The sequence below is a fragment of the Lissotriton helveticus genome, chromosome 9 (genome assembly GCF_964261635.1).
Source record: "Lissotriton helveticus chromosome 9, aLisHel1.1, whole genome shotgun sequence".
NCBI lineage: Eukaryota > Metazoa > Chordata > Amphibia > Caudata > Salamandridae > Lissotriton > Lissotriton helveticus.
The window spans coordinates 249,528,527-249,547,874 of NC_136070.1; the positions used below are offsets into that span (position 1 = coordinate 249,528,527).

The 19,348-nt window shown below is 51.3% G+C and overlaps 1 protein-coding gene across 1 annotated transcript in view; it reads right to left on the reverse strand.

Annotated features, from left to right (window-relative positions):
• Positions 1 to 19,348, reverse strand: part of ALDH6A1 (aldehyde dehydrogenase 6 family member A1) — a 111,463-nt gene that overhangs the window by 78,243 nt on the left and 13,872 nt on the right. The window contains exons 2-3 of the mRNA XM_078659873.1: positions 17,124 to 17,186; positions 13,703 to 13,777 (exon numbers count right to left, since the gene is read on the reverse strand). Of these exons, the coding sequence (XP_078515999.1) occupies positions 13,703 to 13,777; positions 17,124 to 17,186 (138 nt within the window). The remainder of the gene's footprint in view (positions 1 to 13,702; positions 13,778 to 17,123; positions 17,187 to 19,348) is intronic.

Sequence of the window (19,348 nt, forward strand, 5' to 3'; positions counted from 1 at the left end):
CGCTACCTCCTTCAACACTCCCCTGACATTGTCTTTCTTCAGGAGACGCACCTCCTGAGGGGAGACACTGGATGCATGACACACCCCAGGTACCCCACACAGTTCTGGGCATCGGCTGACACTAAAACGGCGGGGGTGGCTATTTTATGCAGAGCTGGCATTAGACGGGGATCCACAAAGCCCTACAAGAGTGGTGACGGACGCTTCCTCCGGGCCACGGTACAGATGGGAGGAGCACAGTACACCCTCAGCAATGTATATGCACCCAACCAGTCGCAAGATAAGTTTCTTCAGGCACTTCTACGGGAACAGTTTCAGTCTGACGCGCCGCGCACAATATTAGGCGGGGACTTCAATTTAGTGTGGGACCCTGAAGTGGATCGTGGGGACACAGCCTTTAGCGGTGCGGGTGCAATGTCGGCCACACTGAAAGACCAGATTACGGACTTAGGGCTAGTGGATGCGTGGAGATACCACAACCCAGGAATCCGTGACTATACCTTCTACTCGCATTCCCACCGAACGTACTCGCGCATTGACTACCTCTTCACATCTCTCGACCTGGCGCGGGACACGCTGAAGGTTACCATCTCCGATATCGTATCACGCACATGTGGAACTGCAGTTGCAGGATCCAATGGCATGCGCCCCTCGGGAGCGACGCTGGACTCTCCCGCCGAGCGTCCTTCGAGACCCGGAAGACGTTGACAGCATTCGGGAAGCCATAGACTCGTACTTCGCCCTCAATGATATTCCGGAGACGCCATTTCAGGTGGTGTGGGATGCCTTTAAGGCCACCATACGGGGGCACATCACCTCTCTGGCGATTGCGAGGAGAAGGGCGGCATACAAGCTGGAGGCTGAGTTAGCAAGTGAGATCAAACAGGCGGAGGCGCAGGACAGAGAGCGGCCCTCGCTGGCATCCAGACGGAAGCTGGCCAATCTCAGGGGGCAGCTTCGCCTCATACGCACTAACAAGGCCGAACATTCCCTTCTTGCGTTGAAACAAAAATACTACGAAGGGGGGGATAAAGTGGGGAGACAGCTGGCGGGACGGCTGAGGGCAAGGGCAGCCAGAGCTCATATCGCTACTATACGGCATCATGATGGCACGTGTGCTGTCACTGAGCGAGCCAAACAGGACGCCTTTGTGGCCGACTATACTTCCCTATACGCGGAGGAACCTACATCGGCGGAGGCGCGGGCGTCCGTCCTCGCTGACTTCGAGGGGACCCCCCCTGTCGCCACCCCAAACAGCGGAGCTGGAAGAGCCCATTCTAGAAGACGAGATTTCTTTGGCTCTCAAAGATCTTCCCATGGGGAAAACCCCGGGACCTGACGGCTTGCCGCTATCCTTCTACCGAGTCTTCCAAACCCAGCTTCGCCCTCAGCTGCTGAGACTGTACAGCTCCTTCTCGGACGTGGTGGGGCCGTCCTCCGACATGGGAATGGCGGAGATCGCGCTAATACCAAAGCCAGGGAAGGACCCTGCGCTATGTGCCTCCTATCGGCCTATCGCCCTCTTAAACACTGACATGAAGATCTACACCAAGATCTTGGCCAAGCGACTAGACCCATACATGCCGGGGTTGGTGAATCCGGATCAAGTGGGGTTCATCCGAGATCGACAGGGGGCCGACAACGTGCGCAGGCTGGCCCACCTGGTGGGCAAGACGCGACATTGGGATATCCCCGCGTGCCTTCTCTCGCTCGACGCGGAGAAGGCTTTCGACCGGGTGGACTGGTCCTTCTTAAAGGAGGTCCTCCGGAAGATGGGCCTTGGCCCCAAAATGATAGCGAGCGTCATGGCCCCGTATCTGGGACCACAGGCCAGGATCAGGGTAAATTGCCAGTTACCACCACCACTGGCGATCCACCGAGGCACGAGGTAGGGATGTCCGCTCTCGCCACTCCTGTTTGCCCTGGCAGTGGAACCCCTAGCGGCGTTGATCAGACGGGACCCCAGAATACATGGCATAGCCCTTGGGGGGAGGGTCAATAAGGTGGCGCTCTTCGCGGACGACCTGATCCTCATTCTCACACACCCTCGGACATCTCTGCCGGCAGTCCACAACGTCCTCTGCCTATATGAACGGGCGTCGGGCCTCAAAATAAACCATACTAAGTCTTGGGCGCTCAACCTCACTGTGTCTACCGAGGACGTCCTCTACCTAAAAGAGGCTGTGCCCTATCAATGGGCGGAGAGCCACATTAGATATTTGGGCCTCGCCCTTACTCCGCATTTGGACTCCTGGTCTTCGGTGAACTGGACGGAATGCCGCAAAGCAGTGCTGGAGGATCTTAGGAAGTGGAAATCTCTGATGCTATCCTGGCTGGGGCGCCTCAACGCAGTCAAGATGTCGATCCTCCCTCGCATCCTATATGTGTTCCAATGCCTGCCCACCCCTATTCCTCTGCACTGTATTCGGAGCCTCCAGCGCGAGATCACCTTTATCTGGGGAGGGAAGCGCCCCCGGTTCTCGCAAAAGGTCCTCATGGAGCCAAGAGACAGAGGAGGCCTGGCATGCCCCAACTTGGTGCACTATTACTGGGCGGCGCACCTCCGCTTCGTGGTGGAATGGGGCGCACGCGAAAGTGATAAACACTGGTTTCATATGGACCGAGCGGTCACGGGCCGTACCATATGGGACCTACCCTGGCTCCCGCGGGCGGCACGCTCCAGAAGTGCGTACCTTGCAATCCCCACGAGAACGGTGCTAGATATCTGGGACAGCATAGCAGTGACAAGAGGTTTGACCTCGTTTCCGTCCCCGCACACCCCGATAGCTGGGAACCCGCAGTTCCCCCCGGCCCACCGGACTCGGGCGTTTGATAAATGGACCCAAGGGGACTGTAGAGTAGCTGGAGATCTCTTCCTTGAGGGCATGCCTAAAACTTGGAAAGACTGCAGGGAGGAATTCCGGGTGCCGCCACAGGCTAGCCTTCAACATATACAGCTACGCCACTGGACTACCAGTGACTAAATGTACCAAGCAGCTACTCGAGCACACACGCCCTTTGAGAAGCTGGCGCGCTCCCTCGGGGGCCTGAAGAGGCTGATCTCCCAAATATATAGCATACTGCAGCACCCTACCTTGGCGCCAGCGCACCCTTATCAGAGGAACTGGCAATCAACATCGGGCACAGACATCGGCCCCTCCCAGTGGAGCAGATTATGGCGGGATATACCCAAGATTTACCGCAGCATCCCACAGAGGGAAAATGCCTACAAGCTACTTACACAATGGTACTACACCCCTCTTCGCCTTAGTCAGATGTTCCCCAATGCTTCCCCGATGTGCTGGAGGTGTAAATCTGCGACTGGTGACTTTGTGCATATCTGGTGGACGTGTCCGACCCTTGCTGTTTTCTGGAAGGAGGTGCTTAGCCATATCAAGGGGGTGCTGGGGTTCCCTCTGCCCGAAGAAGTGAACACGATCCTGCTTGGCATACACCCTGCCGCGCTCAAGGCGCTTACCCGCGGCGACTGGATCCTCACGCTCCAAATGCTGGGTGCCGCCAAGCAGCTCATTGCATTGTACTGGAAGCGAATGGAGGCGCCACCCATAGCTTCTTGGTTTGTGCGCCTTTGGCAGGTCCTTGCGATGGAGCTCCTTACAGCGCGGCTGCAGGCGCAGGCTACGCGCTTCAAGGCAGTATGGGAACCTTTAGTGCGACACCTCTGCTCTATAGAATATGCGCGATACATGCCCACTAGGCTCCGCACTCTGAACCTCTTCGAAGACGCGCTTGTCCCTAGAGATCCAGCCAGGCTGCATCCTTGACCTCCATGCGCAACGCAATTGCAACTACAGACACACACGCCCCCGCACCAGCTGCCCTTCACCATACCGCCTGTACCTGATATTCTGTTCCCCCCCCTCCATGTCCCCACTTAGGATTCTCTGTCTTTCCCACTCTCTTTCTTCCTACTTGCCACTATGGCACTTGTTTCTCTCTGAGACGGTTACGCCCCGTTGGGCAGTTAGAGACAGACGGGCTATCTGCCCTTTACATATCCTACTTACTAACGCGGATACCCTCCTGCCTGCCGCAAAAGCTTCGACACTACATCTGCAAGCCATGCGGCCGGCCCTCCTGAGAGGGTTGTAGGCAAGGCGCTGTGTTAAAGTTTGTTCTCCCGGCCGCTCTGGCGCCACACTCAAAGAACTGCATCTTACGCGGCCGGCCTCGATACGAGGTTGTAGGCTTATCGCTGTGTTCAAAATAAAATAGACTTGAATATAAAATTAAAGCCTAACCTAGTGAACACAACATGAATCGTAATTATTATAAAAATCAACAAAGTAGCAGCAGATATAAGTTTATTAAAAGTGTGAATAATAAGCATATTGTAACATTGTGTGGGTATTAAAAAGCCTTCTTTATATTAATATCTCCAACCCACCCACATTTCTCTTGGTTAACTTAGCTAAGCTTGAGCACCACAAACAGGCCTAATACCAGTTTCAAAGATGGTTCACACTCTCCTAGCTCTTTTGGACAACAGTCAATGTTCAGCAGAGTAAAAGCATCTGCTATTCTCATCTATGTCTGCAAAAGGTAGATAAGCCTACTGAGCGAAGGGCAGATATGCCCACGTTTAGCCTTCAGTAAAGGAAGATATCGATAGATCTGCGTGGCCTTTGTCTCAAGTTGCTGGCATGAAGTTCCTCTCTACCTCATTCCACTCTGTCCTTTGTTTAGATAATGTTATCTGGTCAATTTCAGAATATATAGTAAGCAGAAAGGCCTGGTACCCTTACTTACATTCTGTAAAACCTTACCCATTGATCAAAAACAAACGAGAAATGAAGTTTTCAAACTCTATAAAATCTTGTTTATTATTTAAAAACAATCACTGGAAAAGGGAATTCAATCCATACAAAAAACAATGAATATATGCAAGCATACTTGATTATCACATTACGTTGCAGTGAATATGGACAATGAATGAATGTGCATTTAATTTGAGATTTATGCCTAAATAAACAAGCATTGGCATTGCCAATAGGTCTCGCCTTTCAAATCAAAGCATTTATATAGCGCACTACTCACCCGGAGGGTCTCAAGGCGCTTGGGGTGGGGGGGGGGGGTCTGCTACTGCTCGAACAGCCAGGTCTTGAGCGGCTTCCTGAAGGCGAGGTGGTCCTGGGTCAGTCGGAGGTGGGTAGGGAGGGGGTTCCAGGTCTTGGCGGCCAGGTAGGAGAAGGACCTTCCTCCAGTGGTGGCTCTTCGGATGCGGGGGACGGCGGCGAGGGCGTTGTTGGTCGATCGAAGCTGGCGTGTGGGGGTGTAGAAGTTGAGGCGGCTGTTGAGGTATCTCGGGCCTTGGTTGTGTAGGGCTTTGTGTGCGTGGGTGAGGAGTCGGAACGTGATTCTCTTGTTGACCGGGAGCCAGTGCAGGTCTCAGGTGTCCGGAGATGTGGCTGTGTCGGGGGATGTCGAGGATGAGTCTTGCTGAGACGTTCTGGATCCGCTGGAGTCTCCTCTGGAGTTTGGCGGTGGTTCCGGCGTAGAGGGAGTTGCCGTAGTCCAGGCGGCTGGTGACGAGGGCCTGGGTGACAGTCTTCCTGGTCTCGGTGGGGATCCACTGGAAGATCTTGCGTAGCAAGCGCAGGATGTTGAAGCACGACGAGGAGACGGCGTTGACTTGTCTGGTCATGGAGAGGGAGGAGTCCAGGATGAAGCCCAGGTTGCGTGCGTGGTCTGCGGGGCCCAGGGCGGTGGGCCACCAGGAGTCGTCCCATGCGGAGGGTGAGGTGCCCAGGATGAGGACTTCCGTCTTGTCGGAGTTCAGTTTCAGGCGGCTGTTCATCATCCACTCGGCTACGTCTGTCATCCCTTCGTGTAGGTTGGCTCTGGCGGTGGCGGGGTCGTTGGTGAGGGAGAGGATCAGCTGGGTGTCGTCGGCGTAAGAGATGTTGAGGTTGTGTTGGCGTGCGACGGCCGCGAGGGGGCTCATGTAGACATTGAAGAGGGTGGGGCTGAGCGAGGAGCCTTGAGGGACGCCGCAGATAACTTTGGTGGCTTCTGATCTGAACGGGGGGAGGCGGACTCTGTGTCCTTCCGGCGAGGAAGGAGATGATCCATTCTAGTGCCTTTTCTTGGATTCCGACGTTGCTGAGGCGCTGCACTAGGGTGCGGTGGCAGACAGTGTCGAATGCCGCGGAGAGGTCCAGGAGGATGAGGGCCCCAGTTTCCCCATTGTCGAGCAGGGCTTGGATGTCATCGGTGGCTGCGATGAGGGCGGTCTCGGTGCTGTGGTTGGCCCGGAAGCCGGACTGCGAGAGGTTGAGGGATCCGTTCGTCTCGAGGAAGGCGGCCAGCTGCTTGTTGACGGTCCTCGATGACTTTGGCCGGAAACGGGAGGAGCGAGATGGGGCGGTAGTTTTTGAGTTTGGTGGGGTTTGCTGATGGTTTCTTCAGTAGAGCGCTGAGTTCGGCGTGCTTCCAGCTCTCTGGGAAGGTGGCGGTGTCGAAGGAGGTGTTGATGATGTCCCGCAGGTGGGGTGCGTTGACAACGTCGGCTTTTTTGAAGACGTGGTGAGGGCAGGGGTCAGTTGGGGATCCGGAGGGGATGGAGTTCATCGTGCGGATGGTGTCTTCGGTGGTGATCGGGGTCCAGGCGCGGAGGGTGGTGGTGGGGGTCGTTGGTGCGGTCATAGGGTGCGTCGGTTGTGTGCTGAAGCTGTTGTGTATGTCTGCGATCTTGTTGTGGAAGTAGGAGGCGAGGGAGTTGCAGAGGTCTTGTGATGGGGTGATGTCGTTGTTTCCGGCGTTGGGATTGGAGAGCTCTTTGACGATGTTGAAGAGTTCCTTGCTGTTGTGTGCGTTGTTGTCCAGTCGTTCCTTGAATGCGGTTCTCTTGGTGGTATGGATCAGTTGGTGGTGTTTTCGGGTTGCGAGCTTGAGGGTGGTCATGTTGTCAGGTGTAGGGTCTCTGCGCCAGGCTCGCTCGAGGGCATGGCAGTTCTTCTTGGAGCTATTGAGTTCGACGGTGAACCAGGGTGCTTTCTTGCTGCCGGGTCTGCTGGGCGGGGTCCTCAGTGGGGCGAGGTCGTCTGCGCAGTTGCTGATCCACTTCGTGAGGTTGTTGGCGGCCTGGCTGGGGTTCGCAGAGCTTGCGGGGGAAACTTGGCTCAGGGCTGCGGCGAGCTGGTCGGCTGTGATCTTGTTCCATTTTCTGCGTGCGACCTGCTGCTGGTGGTGGTGGATCGTGTTCTTTCTGAAGCTGAAGTGGACGCAGCTGTGGTCCGTCCAGTGGAGTCCGGTGGTGTGGCTGAAGGCGATGTGCTTGCTGGATGAGAAGATGGGGTCGAGTGTGTGTCCGGCGTAGTGGGTGGGGGAGGTCACCAGCTGCTTGAGACCGAGGTTGTCCAGCAGGGTGCTGGTGTTGCGGTCGTTGTTGTTCTGCAGGTGAAAGTTGAGGTCCCCGAGGAGGATGTAGTCAACGGAGGGGAGGGCGTGCGGACTGATGAAGTCGGCGATGGCTTCGCTGAATTGTGTGCGTGGTCCCGGGGGTCTGTAGAGGAGGGTGCCTCTGAGGGTGGTCTTGGGGTCGGTGTGGATCTGGAAGTGCAGTTGTGAGGGTGTCGTCGGTGTTGGTCGTGACGCGGATGGTGTTCTTGTGGACGATGGCGATGCCTCCTCCGGGATGGCGATGTCAGGTGCTGAGGAGGCGTTCATCCAGGTTTCCGTGAGGAAGGCGACGTCTGGAGATGTAGTGTCGATCAGGTTCCAGAGTTGGACGGCGTGTCTGTGGATGGAGCGAGTGTTGAGCAGGATGCACTCCAGGTGGTTGCTGCTGGTGCTCGGTTTGGTGGGTGCTGGTGCCTTGCAGGTCCGGATGCAGGTGAACTTGCAGGAGTAGCAGCTGAAGGGTCCGTGGGTGCGTCTCGGGGTGGCTCGGTAGCATCCAGGGATCCGGCCGGCGTTGAGGGCGTTGAGTTCGGTGGAGTCGTAGGTCCGGCGGGTAGGCAGGTGTCTACCGGGGCCAGGGGGTCTGGCACTGGGCGCGGTCCAGGCACGGACGGGCGCAGACGGGCTTACCTTTGGCGCACCTTCGGTGCTCAATCGGTGCTCAATCGGTGCTCCCGCTGCGCGCTTCCGCTGCGCGGTCGCTCTGGGGGCGTCATAAGTAAGGAGCCGGGAGGCGGGTCAGCTGGGTGGCTGGAGCGGGGCGGCGAATGGGCTGGTGGTGGGCGGGCCGCAGGGAGGCAGCGGCGGGCGGGCGGCTCAGCGGTGGCTGGGTCGCTCGGGGTCAGCAACAGACAGGAATCGGCGTTAGGAGCAGGAGGGGTGACCCGGCCTTGTTACAGGCACAGTGGTCACTCCAGCACTGGCAACTGCGGTCCCCTTAAGTAAGGAGCTGGGAGGCGGGTCAGCTGGGTGGCGGGAGCGGGGCGGCGAATGGGCTGGTGGTGGGCGGGGCCCAGGGAGGTAGCGGCGGGAAATCTGTGCAGGCAGGCGGGCGGCTCAGCGGCGGCTGGGTCGCTCGGGGTCAGCAACAGGCAGGAATCGGCGTCAGGAGCAGGAGGGGTGACCCGGCCTTGTTACAGCATTTGCATAGCCAATGGGTCTCGCCTTTGGGACCTTATAAGTGTTTAGCCATGCAACACTTGATGTTTTTGCACCAAGGATATTGTGCTGGATAACTAAACACTTATAAGGTCCCAAAGGCGAGACCCATTGGCTATGCAAATGCTTTTTTTTTTTATTATTACATCTTTTTATTGAACATTCGAAAGAGAACAAGACAGCAGTAATGTATTGATCAGCCCGCGTGAGCACTGTCATCAATTATGTCTCCCAAGACATTTTGTGAAAATAAACTGTAGGACCACTTCACATATCGACATCTGGGACCTCCGCCCCGCTGCTTGCTCTACCAGTAGGAGTTCCCCGGGTATGGGGAGGATTGCATATATTACCACTAAGTGTTCCACTTTCCCCACACCCGGTCCCACTTTCGGGCGAACCCTGCCATTTTAAGCCATGCATTCCCAATTTGTTGGATTAATTTCATGAACGCACTTGATAATTCCAGAGTTTCTCAAATCTTCTACCTGTTATCCAGAAATTCAGGGATGGTATGCAAGATTAAAGCTACCTGCCAAGTTGGTGTTCTTCTGATTCAGCATCGGTGCGATTTCTTCTGTGAAATGCAGTTTTCTGATCCCTCTTGGTCATGCAAGTGGTTGCAGAACCGCTGCACATGCCTTGTGTGCGAGCGTGCTAAGCACGACAGAAAGCGGAAACCGCGAGTACCTGTTCTCGTTTCCTAACGGATATTAAGCAGGCATGAATGTGCTGTTGAATTATCAGTGCTCCCATTCATGCCTGCGGCCCCTGCTTTATTAGAGCTATCAATTAAACATTACTGCATCTGAACACACGCTAGAATCAATAGGCTGGGGCTGCTGGGTGCTGCAAAGTAGTCGATATTATTAGTTAGCCACTTAAGCTGCTGGAAACTGGGGTGTTAAAGTCAATTCTGAGGACTGATTTGGGTTTGGAGAGTTTAATGCATGCCAGTGATGGAAAGGCGGCCCTTTTTGCAGTAGAACATAGGGAAATGGTACCGTGAATACAGAGCTCGGTCTCTTGGCAAGCTGGACTCTGCAGTTCCTTTGTGTTTCCTGTATGCATATTTATTTGCCCTGTTGCAAAAAAGAACAAGCCGCAAGCCACGTGGAAGCAACAAATAATCCCAGGTGCACTCAACGCGTGTAATCCTCGTGTCCTGTGACAAGCTGCATGGCGCATTAAATTCTCGTGTCCCTAGTACTAGGGTTAAATAAATTTAAAAAGCGGAACAGCAAGGCATGAAATAGACTAGAAACACTGGCAATAGACAGACAGTAAAGAAGCAAAAACACAGAAGTGGATGCCTGCTTGTGCCCAGAGGTCTGACATACGCCCGTCTACGCCCGTCCGCGCCTGGACCGCGCCCAGCGCCAGTCCCCCTGGTCCCCGCAACTCCCAGCCCACCCGCATTACATACAACTCATCCACCCTCTTAGCACTTAACCCGGGCACACTCCCCAACTGTGCCCAAGCTTCACCGGGGCATACCCATGGACCCTTCACATGCCACTCCTGCAAGTTCGACTGCACCAAGTCCCACACCACACCCACAAACACCAAACAGAGATCCGACACTAACCACCTTCAATGCATCCTACTCAACACCCGCTCGGTCCACAGACACGCCATCGACCTTTGGAATCTACTTGACACCATCTCTCCAGACGTCGCCTTCCTAACAGAAACCTGGATGAACGCCTCTTCAGCTCCAGACATCACCATAGCCATCCCGGACGGATACAAGATCATCTGAAAAGACCGCACCAACCAAACAGGAGGCGGCATCGCCATCGTCCATAAGAACTCCATCCGCATCTCAACCAGCTCAGACGCCAACCTCGCTAGCGCCGCACACCTTCACTTCCAGATCCACACCGACCCCAAAACCACACTCAGAGGCACACTCCTCTACAGACCACCAGGACCCCGTGCACAATTCAGTGAAGACATCACTGACTTCATCACCCCACACGCCCTCCCCTCCGAGGACTACATTCTACTGGGAGACCTCAATTTTCACCTGGAAAAGAGTAACGACAGCAACACCACCACCCTTCTGGACAATCTCGCCAACCTCGGACTCAAAACAACTTGTAAACACCCCCACCCACAACGCTGGACACACACTTGACCCTATCTTCACCTCCAGCAAACACATCTCATTCAATCACACCACAGCTCTCCATTGGACAGACCACAGCTGCGTTCACTTTGTCTACAAAAAGACCACAACCCACAACCACCCACAACCTACTCTGCGAAGAAACTGGAACAAAATCACCATCGACCAGATCTCCACATCCCTTTTTCAAAACCCCCCTGCCTATTCATCGAACCCTAACCAAGCAGCCATTAACCTCACACAATGGCTAACCAACAGCACCGACAATCTAGCACCCTTGAAAAAACGCCAAATCAAACTAGGCAGCAAAAACGCCCACTGGTTCAACGATGATCTTAAGAAATCCAAGAAACTGTCGCTCCCTTGAGAAGGTCTGGAAAAAAGACCCTAACACTAGCACCAAGGACGCCTTCAAAAACGCTACCCGTATACACCACCAACTGATCCGGACAGCCAAGAAATCAGCATTCAAAGACCGACTAGACAACAACGCCCACAACAGCAAGGAATTATTCAACATCGTCAAAGAGTTTACTAACCCCACTGCCAACTCCAACGACATCACTCCCTCCCAAACCCTCTGCGACTCCTTAGCTTCGTTCTTCCACGACAAAATCGCCGACATCCACAACAGCTTTGACAACCAACCCGGAGACCAACCCACCCAACCTTCTGCCGAACCCTCACCCTCCTTGAACATCCTTTCTGACTGGAACCCAATCTCCACCGAGGACACCATCCGCCTGATGAACTCCATCCACTCAGGATCCCCCACAGACCCCTGTCCTCACCACATATTCAACAAAGCAGACTCCATCATAGCACCACACCTCCGAGACGTCATCAACTCCTCCCTCAACTCCGCCACCTTCCCGGAAAGCTGGAAACACGCCGAACTCAGCGCCCTTCTGAAAAAACCCACAGCAGACCCCACCGAACTCAAAAACTACCGCCCCATCTCGCTCCTACCATTCCCGGCCAAAGTCATCGAGAAAGCCGTCAACAACCAGCTCGCCGCCTTCCTCGAAACCAACAAATCCCTCGACTCCTCACAGTCCGGCTTCCGAGCCAAACACAGTACTGAGACCGCCCTTATCGCAGCAACAGATGACACTCGAACTCTACTGGACAATGGAGACACAGTCGCCCTCATCCTTCTCGACCTCTCCGCAGCATTCGACACAGTCTGCCACAGCACCCTTGTACAACGCCTCCACAACATCGGAATCCAAGGAAAAGCACTGGACTGGATCACCTCGTTCCTTGCCGGAAGAACTCAGAGAGTCCGCCTCCCACCGTTCAAGTCTGAAGCCACCGAGGTCATTTGTGGCGTGCCACAAGGATCCTCTCTTAGCCCCACCCTCTTCAACGTATACATGAGCCCCCTCGCGACCATCTCACGCCAACACAACCTCAACATCATCTCCTACGCTGATGACACTCAACTGATCCTCTCACTCACCAAAGACCCTAACACCGCCAAAACCAACCTACATGAAGGAATGAAAGAAGTAGCTGAGTGGATGAAGCACAGCCGTCTTAAACTGAATTCAGACAAAACAGAGGTCCTCATCTTAGGTACTTCCGCTTCCGCCTGGGACGACTCTTGGTGGCCAGCGGCCCTAGGAAAAGCACCCATCCCAACGGACCACGCACGAAACCTGGGCTTCATCCTGGACTCCTCACTCTCGATGACCAAACAAGTCAACGCAGTCTCATCATCCTGCTTCAATATTCTTCGCATGCTCAAAAAAACATTTCGCTGGATCTCCACCGAAACTAGAAAAACGGTCACCCACGCACTAGTTACGAGTCGCCTGGACTACGGAAACACCCTTTACGCCGGTACCACCGTAAAACTTCAGAAAAAACTCCAACGCATCCAGAACGCCTCAGCCAGACTCATACTAGACATCCCGCGCAAAGACCACATTTCTGGTCACCTTAAAGACCTCCACTGGCTCCCTGTCAATAAGAGGATAACATTCCGCCTCCTCACTCACGCACACAAAGCACTTTACGATCTTGGACCCGATTGCCTCAACACGCGACTTTCCTTCTACACCCCCTCCCGCCAGCTACGCTCTTCCAACCAAGCCCTTGCTGCAGTTCCACGCATCAACAAAACCACCATGGGAGGAAGATCCTTCTCATACCTGGCAGCTAAAACCTGGAACTCCATCCCCACACACCTCCGCCTCACTCAAAACCACTTAGCCTTCAGAAAGCAACTTAAAACCTGGATATTCGACAAGTAAGTCCACACCCTTCCTCAAGCGCCTTGAGACCCTCTGGGTATGTAGCGCGCTATACAAATTATTTGACTTGACATTAAAAAAAAAAAGCAAAGCACACGCGCAGCAGCATTTTCGTTGCTATGGCAACAAAATGGCATGGGACTGCCCACAGTCCCTACAGACACCTGTTTGCTATGGACAAATGGCAAGAGCAGCCATGTTTGTTCATGCAGGCGCGTGCATGCAAAGCCCTCGGCAGAATCGATTACAAAAAGGTACTCAATAGCGAGAGTAGCGCATGCGCTGCTTTCACCAGGCGAGACCAAAAAACCTATACAATTGCAAAAGGGCTTACCTAAAAGGGAAAATACATTGTAATTGTAACATGACTACACACTGAGATAACGATAAAAGCCTCACACTACAGTGAGTGTACAAGGAGGCAACCTTAAACTGCAGAGTGAGGCACAGACAGTCTCAAACTACACAGCAAGGTGTAGATAAGCGCAATATGCATGCATATATCCCCACCACTACTTCATTAATCAGAAGCACGTTGCTAAATGAGGCAAAGCGATTCCCAGGCTGCACAATAAACCTAGAGACACTAATATTCACACCACAAGACAACCCTCAAAGACAAAAATGATCCCACCGCACTACAAGCCCAAGAGTGACAAGGTATGCTCTAACACTGCAAATCAATGCTTCAGCTATACCACCTGAATATCTAAAATGTGCTTGCTTCACTCACCGGATTGTGGATATTGATCCATTCTGAGGTGTTTGAGTCAACAAACTTTCCATCGATCAGCAGCTTTGTTGTTGGCTACGGAGAGGGTGAAACAAGGTTACATTTCTTTTGTGCAGAGCGAACAGCAGAAGAAACACGTTATGAAGTACTGGCATTTATAGAAAATCATAGGTCAGCAGCAGTACAAAGGACAGAGGTGCACATTAAGCATGGTGCTGCGTACTGGCGTTTTCAGCAATCAGCAAACCATGGGTCTGTGTGTCCTTTAAGCGTAACGTCAGGTGTGTGCATTATTAGTTGTATCATTAAAGCAAAATTATGATGGGAATAACAGCACTTGAACAAGGCTGGAGTGCAAAAGAAGGTCTGTGTCTACAATAAGCAAGATTCATCAGGATGAATGACTTCAATCTGGAAGACCGGTGTCAGGCGCACCAGCACTGGGTACCCAGCTAACTAAACAAGCAGGCTTGGCAAAAAGCAAAATAATTTTTTGGTCTCAAAAAGCACACATTCGACTGGGTGACCCAGGTATGGACTTGTGGAGGCTCCTGGGTGTGCGGTGTCGCGGAGGCTGAAGTCTGTGAGTGACGGGGGAGTGAGAGCGCCCTGTGACCCTGGCCCTGAGAGTGGTCCACTGTCCAGTACTCGGCATGGACGACAAAGGAGTCTAGATGGCGACTAAGACGGACACTGAAAGATCCCAATCCAGGTCTTCCAAGGGATCCAGGAATGTCCAAACTAATAAATTAGATCGATATACTATGCCCAAAGGGTCCCCGGCGGAATTGAAGAGGGCCCAGTCGGGGGGGGGGGGGGGGGGGGGGGGACGCAACAGTCACTCCCGCTGAACGTTGACGGATCTTATGGCCGCCATTAATGGGGTCCAGGCGTCTCTGGGCCAGAAGATGGAAGCCTTAGATAACAAATTAAATACGGTCACCATTGAGGTAGGGCCGATACGGGCGGATAACACGAAGGCGAGTGAGAAAGTGAAATAACTTGAAATTAAGACGGTCAGCCTGATTGACGATGTGACATTGCTGCAGCAAGAGGTACGTGACCTTAGGGCCTCAAGAGCAAACTAGATGAATATGGAGGGAAGGGCCAGGCGGAACAACATTCGCATTCTTAGGGTGCCAGAGAAATCAGAGGGCCAAACACCGAATCTGTTTGTGGAAGATGTCGTCCTCAACCACCTCAAGCCTAAGGGACTGAGTAACCTTTTCACAGTAGTGCGTGCACACAGAGTGCCGGGGAGAGGCCCAAGCCCGTGGCCCCTCCTCGCCCTATGATTGCGAGGGTCCTGAACTTCCGAGACAGGGATGTGATCTTGCAGGCGGCACGAACAGGGACCCCATTGTGGTACGAAAATGCAATCCTCTCTTTTTTCCCCGGACTTCACTCAAACGGTACAGAAACAACAGCAGAGCTTCTTTTCGGTGAAAAAGAAACTAAGGGACAAGGGACTAAAATACGCTATGATGTTTCCGGCCTGCCTCCGGGTGGAACTCAACGGGAAGGCATTGTTCTTCGACAACCCTGCGGTGGCATCGGACTGGTTAGAGGGTGTGCACTTGAATGAGGCGGGAAACCGAGCTTGAAGTGAAGCTGATGAACAATAGGTCTACGCATAATGAAGGCCGCTGGATTTGAGCTGTAGTATTGTGTGGTCGGCTGGGGTGAGTCCACAGCATATATCTTGATTTGACCTGGTAGATTGGAAGTTACTGTGGACTGGCTCGAATATAAAGAAGTGTGTAGAGAGGCTGTGGGTGGGGTGGGGGGGGGGTAGTTTTTGGGCCCTCCTTTCCTTTTCTACCTTTAGTTAGTTTTTAGATTATAACATCTGATCGATGTTTATGGAGAGTAGAGATACAGGGGAGCTTCCATACGACCATCATATGGCCAATATAGTGGTTATCCACAAAGAGGGAAAGCCCAGGGTGGATTGTTCGTCGTATAGACCCATCTAACTCCTAAATGCTGAGCTGAAGATACTGGCGAAATTATTGGCAACAAGACTAGTTAAGGTTATTACCTCCTTAGTACATCCGGACCAGTCGGTTTTATGCCGTGTCGGAATACAGCTCTTAATCTGAGACGTCTCCACGGGGTCTTGGGCCGGGTCGATGCCATTCAGGAACCAGCAGTGGTGGCGTCATTGGACGCCACTATGGCATTTGACAGAATTGAATGGCCCTATCTGTTTGCGGTTCTGGAGAAGTTCGGTTTCGGACCGGAATTTATTGGCTGGGTGCATCTTCTCTATTCTGCTCCTTTGACCCGAGTGGTGGTCAATAACCGTAAGTCTTTGGACTTTCCCTGAGCTGGGGAACTAGGCAGGGATGCCCGCTGTCCCCACTCCTGTTCGCCCTGGCTCTGTAGCCATTGGCAGCATGGGTCTGGCAGGATCATTCCATACGTGGGTTGCGATGGACCCCCGACTGGGAGGATAAAATCTTGCTTTATGCGGACGATATCCTGCTTTAAAAACACACACACACAATGCCATAGTAGTACCTGGCACTGAACAAAACTACTTTGTGTGCTGATATGCTCCATGTTAAAGCACAGATTGTGATCATTCACAATGAAGCCAGCCTTCATAGATCGTGAGAGAGATAGAATTTTAATAAAAAAGAAAGATCTAGGTTAACACCAGACCTACTTAGTGGCCCAATTTTTAAAGAAAGTCACAACAGTGCACCCATGGTATGTCTATGCATTGGTGCAGATTTACATGTTTCATGAAGTCACAAGAATTTACAGAAGTAGACCAGGAAATCTTACGCCTAGAAAATATTTGTGAACTATATTTTAGCACGAGCAAATATCCATATGTAGATTTTTTTCATGCAAAAATCTATAGAGCGTTTACAAGTTTACTTTCCCTCTAACCACTGTTTTCCCAACCCTAAAAGAAGTTTTACTTTGGCCCCTTGTCAGGAGTAAATTTCCAACCTTTATCAGTATGGGAACACACTAAAGAAGAACTGGTGAAAACCCTTAAAACATGCAAGTTAGTAGCTTTCCAACCCCTGGAACTATTGCCTAGCGGTACCCAAAGCTCCGTATGTAGATCTGCAAAAAGGTGGCAAAATAACGAAATTGCTACTATTTAAGCCCTACTATAGTATTAGCCCTGGAATAATCAGAGAGACTATTATCAGAGCTCCTATATCATGAGAATGCTGCCATATATGTGGGCACACTACACTGCACCAAAGGGACAAGTGGATTTTTTAAGCAACCTTTCCCATCCACAAGTAGATATTTTATTATATTCCATACACCTGGTATTAGACAGTGCAAGGGAACAGAAGAGAGCAACAGTAGAGGAGAGTAGTATAAACTGGTGTACATGGGCAACAGAGAGCGTAAGTCAGCACCGTAGCGCATCAAGGAGTTATATACTCACCACAGAGGATGTGGAGTATGCCACAGAAGGAGAATACCAGGCATGCTTCACCTGAGCCGAAATCTGCAAGAGATTAATCAAATGTGTGACAGCAGACAATCAAACGTGTCTCTTTCATGAGGATATAACAACTTCACCAGAAAAGCCTCTGTTCTGCACACATTACCATCAACCTTCAAACAATGTCTTGGGACCAACCAAAGAAATGGAAGATTGCAAATCAGTTCCAATGGCTAATTAGTTGTGTTGAAATCTCCACAAGAAGCAGTAAATGGAGATCAGTGGCTTTCTGTATGCCTTCAGGATGAGTTATCACCTAGTGTTCCACTTTGACCCAAACATTTGTCAAAGAGTGCAATCTAATGTTAGACAGCATTTTAGGTCGTGAGTTTGCAAAAAACACAAAGTTAGGACCATCAAAACATGAGGACGATGAAACTAGGGCAGGGATTTCAAGCAGGAATGATCACAGCGAAAGAAAGGAAATAAAGAACTAGGCGACGACAAAGGACTGTCTTTTTAAAGTGAAAGTCATTATGTGGGGAATATGAGATGGTGTCGAGTTTAGCAGTGTTTGACTGGAATTTAAGTCTGTTGCTGTGAGAATGGCCAGCTTGAAAGGGCCAGTGTGTATGATGTTTCTTTAGTCCTGTGGGTCGTGACAGTTCACAACGAGTATTCTAAAAATTACGGACTGGAATTTCTAACATTCACAGGGCACATAACTACTTTGAAAACATGAATTAAGACCTTGAAGCACTGAGAACAGGATTAGAAGCACTTACCTCACACTAAAGAGCTTCACTACATAAATCCTGGCCTAAGCTCCGCACACCTGAAAAACATTGGATCCTCTGATGCCCATCTACCTTTTGTTGAACTGATGGCCATAAAAAGTAACTCACCCAACCTGGGAGTATTGTAGGACACAGAGCAGCGTCAAGATTCACAAGTGGAAGCAGTAGTAAACTCCCTCTAAATCATCCTAGACAAAACATAAGGAACTATGGACACTTCTCAAACCCTTATTTTACAACGGTTATATCTTTTAATAATTAAGATCTCTTTTAAGACTTTTTATTGATGAAATGCGCATTCAATTGTTTTTTTTGTAATGGTTTTAATTAATCAAAAACAATACCTTTTTACTGACTTACCTCTAAATCATCCTATCCCTAACAGGCACGCAACACCTATTGGGCGAAATGGGTTTCAGCCCCCCTTCCTGCCCGCGACCCCCACCAATGGTGTGTCTCAGACTAGGCTGCTGCTGTGGGCTCTGCAGCGCTGAATCTTATCTCCGGCACACCGTCGTTTTTTCACAGGTCTTTGAAGACCATTTGCATATTTACATAACTTTGTAAACTGATTACAGAGGACTAGTTTTTTCTGGTCCCAGTACCCTCTGGCCCCCCACTGTGCCTATTCCTTACATTGGATTTTACATTTACTGCCCTAGTGTAAGAATGCATTTCATTTAAAGGAATATAAATAAGGGTTGCCAAAAGAAAAATGCCAGCCATGTGTTGTTTAAAGAGCCTGCAAAAACCTTGTCTTGACAAAATATGGTTATAAATAAAGGATGTATGCATTTGTAATGGGACTGCTCAGTCTTTGTTCCCTTTAATTATTAGTCATGGATTATTCAGGTAGCCCTAGAGCACAATTAAAAGTGTTTTCTATTTATATTAGTTGTTTGAAATATGCACAGATAAGTGCTGAAAATACAGCTTTAGGCGGCTGCTTGCTTTGTACCGTCTGGGACAACAAATGAATAAGCTGCCAACCCTAATCATAAGACTGGAAGTTTGTTGTAGGATCAGCACATTACTTATTTCCTCACCCTCAATCCCTGATTAATGGCATAATAGCAGTTCTGTATTGCTAAACTCAAAGTGCTGTACATGATTACCAACAAGGACATCTTCATTTATTTTTCTGGTAGACATGGACGATTAAGTGATTTGCCCAGAAACCTAAGATGTTGAGCCGACGTTGAGACTCAAACCTGTTTCCTCAGCTCCAAAGTTGGCAACTCTAGCCATTACGCCACAACCTCTTGCACAAGAACTAAAGCACTTTCAATATTATATACAACAAAGACATAGTTGTATGTATGCATATAGTATATTTATCTATGCAACTAACAATCTTTTACAAAAAAAGGTAGTCCTGGCTTGTTGTAGGTGTAATGTTACTTATGAGGAGGTAATAACAGAAGCAGA